We start from the raw sequence: 6,730 nt of genomic DNA, 5'->3' as shown, positions 1-6,730 counted from the left end.
GTCGGCGTTCAGCACCCTGGACTGCCCGTCGCCCTGCATGAGGCGGACGCCCGTGACGTGCTTCACAAGGACGCCATCAGGGCGGGCATGGCTCGTGCTCTCTAGCCCTGTCACTTTAATGCCTGTCATTACAGTAACCTGGTGACTGAGGTCGTTGATGATGTGGTTCTCCAGGGTCTTCATGATCGTGAAGCCGATCGGCAGCGGGGTCCCGTCTGGGTTGTCTGGAGCGCGGTGGCAGCGCTTGCGACTTGCACCGCCGAGCTGCGACAGCACCGTCAGCGGCACGCCCAGCTCGGACAGCCACTTCACTGCGTCAGAGCTCTTCACAGAGAGCGTCTTGACAAGGCACGGATCGCAGTGACCACCCTTGCCGGAACGGTGTGTGTCGCGCTCAAAGAACTTGCCACCGTCCATGACGCCCTGCTTCGCCTGCGCACGAGTGCCCCAGGCGTTGATGCCGGATGTTGCCTTGGCGCTGTTGCCGCCAATCTTTGCCTCCTTCTCGAGGAGAATTACCTGCGCGCCACAGTTGACTGCTTCGATCGCAGCCGAGCAACCGGCCAGACCGCCACCAACGATGATCACACGGGCCGGGAGCGAGCCCCTGATGCGCTTCGCGCGCATCTCCTTATCCTCCGTGGCGATTTCGAACATCTTGGCAACACGCTCACCCTCACGGCTGTAGGTGGTGTAGTCGGTGACGGTGTCGCGCACGTAGCGCCAGTTGTCCAGCATGCGGCGAACGGCCGTCGGGTTGTTCTTGAGGAGCGCAGCGGTGGCCAGGGCATCGGCGTACATGCAGCTGTAGCACTTTACGGAAACCTGTGCTATGTTCGTCTCGGTCGGCTCCAGCAGGCTCTTGGACGTTGGATTGAAGGTAGATGAATATACCTTTGACCCAGGGCCCTCAACGAGGTTCTCGTAGTCACCGCTGGTGGCGATGGCCTCGTCGTTGAGGCACACCACACGGATAAAGGACTGCTTGTCCTGCGGCACCACTGTACGAATGTCCGCTAAAGCGGGTGGGCGCGCGATGCCGACGACCCAGTGTTGATTTGACGGGTTCTTCCCACTGGCACGCACATCACCGCCCCATTCAAAGAAGACATCGTCGTAGCCGAGATTGTTGAGGTGTTCGACGACGTAGTCGACACCGTAGCCCTTGTTCACACCACCAAGGTCCAGCATCGCGTCCGCATGCTTACGGACGATTGTGCCACGGTTTAGGTCAATGGAGAAGCTGATGTTCAGCGTGCACTTGCTGAGGAGGGCATTGATGCGCTCCGCTGGCAGCGTCCTCCCCTCACGAGCGGCCTCGCGTAGCTCACGGACGAGCGGGCCGACTGCAGGGTCAAAGGCGCCGCGCGACGAATTGTACACACGCTGGCAGCAGGCCATCACACGCTTCAGCGCCGCAGACATCTGGTGTTCTTCACCAACGGGCATTCGGTTGATGCGGGACACCTCACTGTTCTCGTTGAAGTTGTTGAGAAGGGTGTCGACCACCTGGAAGGCGGTCTGGAGCACTTTCTCCACATCTGCTGTCGTCTTCTCCATTGCCTTGGGGTCTGCCACGACGACCTTGAGGGTATACGGAACGGCGTACGCGAGTCCCTTCTTCAACAGCTGAGCCTTTCCGACCGGTGAGACGCCGCCGTCCTGTAGCATCGCGCGGGCGGCTGCGTCGCGTTCCTTCGCCGCGCGCTCGGGGTCAACCGCTACAACAGACGCAGAGGTCTTTCCGTCCGCCATGGCTGCACTCTTTTTGTTTGGTTTTGGTCTTTTGGGGATTTCTTGTTAAGGAACAGAGTGCTGCTAGCGGAGTAGGAGGGGGGTTTGGAGGCCAGCGAGCGGCAGGCGTAACCACAGATCCAGGACTTATGCGTGAGGGAGACTGGTAATGCTATCGAGTGAAACAGGATTCAACTACGATGGGGAAAAAAGGTATATGAGTGGTGTTGCTGCTTCACTGACTCATGTAGTTGCTGTTGGGAAAGAGAGGAGATGAACAGAGTGGGGGAGGGGAGGGGATGTCATGCGCATGATATCGTTTGTCAGTGGCGGAGGCAGCCCTTCGTCGACTTTTGCTCCACACGTGTACAGACGCAGTTGGGGAGTGCGAAAGGTGCTGGCATGCCCACATGGTTAGTTAGGGTGCGCTCACCCGTAGGGCTGTGTGTCCCGTGTGCTCGTCCATGGCGCGTAGCGGTACATGTCAGCACCTGCACGCCAGTCTATAAAAGGAAAGCAAACATGAGACTTCGTCCACTGTTCATTTGCTTGGTGAAGGCGGGACACATCTGCTATCGGCTACTCCATTAGCAGGGAAAAACCAGAGAGAAGGGGAGAGTGCGAGTGCGGGTGACGAGGAGAGAAGGGGCAACCCACACCCACGCATATTCGCACCCAGCCACACGCAGATGCGCTCAATATACACCGAAGCAACGCAATGACACTGATCTTTCCATGGACAGGATGGCACTGGAGCAACGCCATCCCGCAGACAAATAATGTAATCAGGGCTGTCTCATTCTTCATCCTTCTTGCTCCTCCCACCTCAGCAAACGGTCACGCCTACCGCACACAAAAAAACTGTGCATGAGTAACTCTCAGGACTCGTTCTAGTTCCGTCGCGGTGGTGGCGACATGGGCGATGTCTTGGCGTCCGGGGAAGCACCCAGATCGTGTCCATACGCCAAGGAGTCCAGCACCATTGCCTGTGCTTCGCCCATGTTCATAGAAAGGGCTGACCGACTGAGCTCCTTCTTCGGGTCCAGGCCGGTTGTCTGCTCGAGAAAACGCGTCAGTTGCTGTTCTCCGAGACGACGCGTTTGGGTGGTCTTGCTCTCCGCGGTACACCTGCTACCAGTTAGGGCAATGCTACTGTCACCGTCAAGAACGCCAGGTAGCGATGGCGGCGCCAGCCCTTCTGTCAGCTTTGCCACCAGCTTATACGCTTCCAGTCGAAGACCCTCGCCCACTATCAACGTACCAGGGCTTCGTGTAGTGTCCCGCAGGTACTGCCGGGCCTCCTGCATCGGGAGCGCGTTGAACTCAGGGGCGATCTCACGCTGCAGCTCAAGGCCGGCGCGAAAGGTAGCGAGGCGGCGAAGCTCGTTGCCGCTCTCCTTGTCGTGCTCCATCCATCTCCGCAGGAGGAGGTTGTACTGTTTACCCCATTCGTAGTAACCGTCTCTGAAGTGCATAACCTTTAGGTAGCCCATCCAGCTCAGAATCTGCGCCGCCATCAGCGAGCGCGGACCATACTGGCAGTAGCAAATTATGATATCATCTGGCCGCGGCTTGGCAAAGCCGTAGTCCTCCATGAATTCCTCTGGCGTCGCGTGAAAGGCTTCGAAGAGTTCGTGGGCTGGCAGCACCTTAGCACCTTCTATAATGCCCCACGAAGTCACCTCGTTCACAGTGCGGCAGTCGAGCAGAACGAAGCCGTCATCGTACTCGGGACGAGTCGAATGCAGCAAGTCCTTCTCTTCCACGCTCAGCCTCTTCAGCACGGCAGCCGATGCAAGAACCGGTGCCTCGGTGCTCGTGGCCACCAACCCACTTTCCTCACCCTTCACCACATCGCCGCCCCTCGGCTTACTGAACCAACCAAGGCCGAGACCGCCGACAAAAGGTAGCCTGACGGTTTCGTTCACAGTCCGTGTCGTCTTTTTCGTGAGCTCCTCGACGCGCTGCTTAACGACCTCCTTCTTGGTGAGGAACACGCCACGGCGAAGGTTGCGACTTCGAATGAGGCTTGCCATGAACTCGCAGTCCACTTGAGGAATTGAGCGGTCGAGGTCTGCCAATGTCGGCTCGGTCCACTCAGGTGCAGTGTCAGCACCGCTGCCGTCGCCATTGACATCAAAGATTGCTGCATTGCTTTTCACCTCTGCGATGATCGAAGCGACTGCCTCGTTCGGCACAGGGGAGGATGACGCCAGCGGAGCCGCGCCCGTTGCGACACCTTCGCTGGGGTGCTCTCCATCACGAAAAGAGGAGGAATCGGCGAAGGCACCAACGCTCTCCCGAGGGTGGTGGAGCTCCTCCTCCACCGAGAGCCTCAGATCAGTGGCGCTGCCGCTGACACCTCGGAGGTCTGTGTTCGGTGCTTTACCTTTGATGCCTGTCGACAGACATGCTTTACTGCAGCGCAGATGGCTTCTGTGCAGAGAGCTAGTGCTCAATCGGAATCGCCGTATTCCATGCCTTGTGCTATCGCTTCCCACATTGCACCACCGTTGAAAGCTGCCTTGCACAAGAAGCGCCAGGGCTTCAACACTGGAGAGGGCAGCGATTGGCCACTTCGTTTTTTCACGAACATGTATGTCAACTTGCCGTTGCGGCAGACCTTGACTGCGCTGCCGCACGTCGCGGCTGGAGACTACCGCTGAGCTAGCGGTGGCAGCGCCTGTGCGCAGCATGTTCATGTTCTTTGCTCGCAGCAAGAGCTTGGTGAGGGAGGAAAATCGACAGAGGGAGTGGGCAGAGGTGTGTGGGTGATAGTGGCAACATAATTGGTGCATGCGTGGTGACGACACACTGCACCTCTTCTCCTTCACTAGCGATCCTGGCAAACGAGGTGTGGCGCTGAGGGAAATGTGAATAAGGCAAAGAGAGGGTATGGCGAGGCGATACGATATGGGAGAGAGGTGGGGGGAACTTGGTATTCTCGCTTCAAACCTACTCTGGTTGATCTCTAGTGCGCAGTCCTTTCCTTCCTGAGAGCATGCGCAGCCTCCCTTGCCCTATGGCTTCGGGGTCTATACCTCTCTCTGCTGCTCGTACTACGCTTACTAATGCGTGTATATATTTGTGTGTGTGTGTGTGTGTGGACGTAGGTGAAACAACGAGCAGACAGATACACGCAAGAGCACGAAGGAGGAGAGAGAGAGAGAGGGTGAGAGGGGCCGAGATACGCGGCATGTCAGCGACAAGCGGGCCTTTGATAAAAGAGGTGCATTGTGGTTGGCCGAGCGAGAGAGAAGATACACGAGTGCAAAGGATGAAGGTTGCATTGCGCCTTCGACAGATGCGACCAAAAGTTATGAATTGCCAACGACGGGCAATAAGGCACACGTATGCACTTTTGCACACCCACGCCCGAGCCAGCAAATCAGAATCAGCTTTTCGGTTCTTTTACTGTGCTTCCCTTTGTCTCCGCGGCGAGTCTTCAGGTAAGGATTTTCACCACAGGCTAACCATCATGTCTCATCCCTCTCTAGATGAATAAGCCTATCCACGGTCGAAGTGGTGGGGGGTTGGGACACTCTAGGAGCGGCTACATTTCTTCCATTCGGCTCTTTTGTTTCCATTTTACTTCCCTCGCGAGAGTTTCCCTTCAAACAGTCCATGAAAAAACCGTGTCATTGCCAGCCTTACTCGCTGCCGGTATCACGGGGGCTATCATCGGTCCTGCTCTTCACGCATCCGGCGCATGTATTCTTCATGATAAGACCCGGCCTTTTTCCGACTGAAGCTGTTCACATGGTCAAAGGGGACGCGGTGTGCCAGCATCTCCTGGATCTCCTTCGCCGGCGGGTACTGCCCGGGGCAGATCCACGACCCAGGCGGGTGGCACACGCGGTTTGCCGGGTCAGCCACCCACTTCTTGCTCTCCGCGCTCACGTTCATGACCTTGAAGATGCGCACCAGGCCGTACTTGGATGAGTACACTTCCTGAAAGAGGGACGGGTCCACCTTCACACCCGCGCTTCGTCCGGCCTCGTGCAGGTTGTACAGCAGCGACGCGCGCATCATCGGTTTTGGGCGATTGCGATCGTTCTTGTAAAAGCCGAAATGCTGGCAAAGCGGGTCGTTGGGGCAGATGTTGTGGTACACGCTGTTGCCAATGCGCGCCATGTGCGGCGACTTCATCAAGTCTCCGCTCTGCCCAGCCCAGATGAGGACGTAGTCCGCCATGTGGCGCACCAGTGAGTGCGCCTCCGCCACGGGCGACGTCAGCATCTTGCCGATAGTGGCGATGTGCTCGTGGTTCCAGGTGTTGCCATCGGCCAGCGAGGTGCGGTTGCCGATGCCTGTGATCTGGTAGCCGTAGTCCCACCAGGACAGCACGCGCGCATTTCTGGGCGTGTTGTCGCGCAGCCAGAGATAGCTGCGCAGGTAGTCATCCACCAATATCTGTGTTGGCTTGCCGGTAGCGCGGTCTCGCAGCACGGTTGCAAAGACAATCAGCGGGTTCGACGACTGCCTTGCAAACATCGTTGCATGGGAAGTGAAATCGGAACCCAAGAGGCACACCGCGACTGTAATAACAAGAGCCCATGTAGCGAAGCAGAGCACCATGCGATGACCCCATGCCAGAGAGGTACTCCTCAAGACGTCGCCCAATGTACGCACAGTCAGTGCATTCTCAGCGTTACTCCGGTCGCTATGCTTGCGCGCGCCCTTTTGGTGAAGTTGTGCCTCTTGCTGTTTTTTGGCCTTTGTTGCATCGCTAGACCAGAAGGTGAGCTGTATCGCCGCTTCCAGTAGTGTCCCCACGAAACAGCCAGTAGACAGACACGCAGCGGGGCCCGTGAGAAGCAGCAGTCGTGACATGCGGGTGCTGAAATAGTACACGGCACCAGAGTTCATCAGCCAAAAGAGCTTTGCCAAGGAGTAGTCCACCAACAACGACACAACAAGAACAATGGAGCCCAAACCCCATGTCACGCCGCACACGTGAAGAAATGTCCACATCGCCTCAGGACTGGCGGGGTGG

At 57.5% G+C, this 6,730-nt stretch overlaps 3 protein-coding genes across 3 annotated transcripts in view; all 3 read right to left on the bottom strand.

The window, feature by feature from the left end:
- Nucleotides 1-1,755, bottom strand: part of LPMP_341060 (NADH-dependent fumarate reductase, putative) — a gene marked incomplete at both ends in the record, with an annotated part of 3,926 nt that extends 2,171 nt beyond the window's left edge. The window contains one exon of the mRNA XM_010704229.1: nt 1-1,755. Within this exon, the coding sequence (XP_010702531.1) occupies nt 1-1,755 (1,755 nt within the window).
- Nucleotides 1,756-2,624: 869 nt separating this feature from the next.
- On the bottom strand, nt 2,625-4,436 carry LPMP_341050 (hypothetical protein; the record flags this gene model as incomplete). The annotated part of the gene is made up of 1 exon (XM_010704228.1): nt 2,625-4,436. The coding sequence occupies one exon, from the start codon at nt 4,434-4,436 to the stop codon at nt 2,625-2,627; it is 1,812 nt and encodes a 603-aa protein (XP_010702530.1).
- A 976-nt stretch (nt 4,437-5,412) lies between these two features.
- LPMP_341041 (oligosaccharyl transferase-like protein) lies at nt 5,413-6,730 on the bottom strand (the record flags this gene model as incomplete). Its single annotated transcript, XM_010704227.1, has 1 exon — nt 5,413-6,730. A coding segment is annotated over one exon (1,318 nt), but the record flags the coding sequence as incomplete, so codon positions are not given.

The sequence above is a fragment of the Leishmania panamensis genome (assembly GCF_000755165.1).
Source record: "Leishmania panamensis strain MHOM/PA/94/PSC-1 chromosome 34 sequence".
NCBI classification, from domain to species: domain Eukaryota; phylum Euglenozoa; class Kinetoplastea; order Trypanosomatida; family Trypanosomatidae; genus Leishmania; species Leishmania panamensis.
The sequence above is the reverse complement of the archived record's forward strand: the minus strand, read 5'-3'. Positions and strand labels throughout refer to the sequence as shown.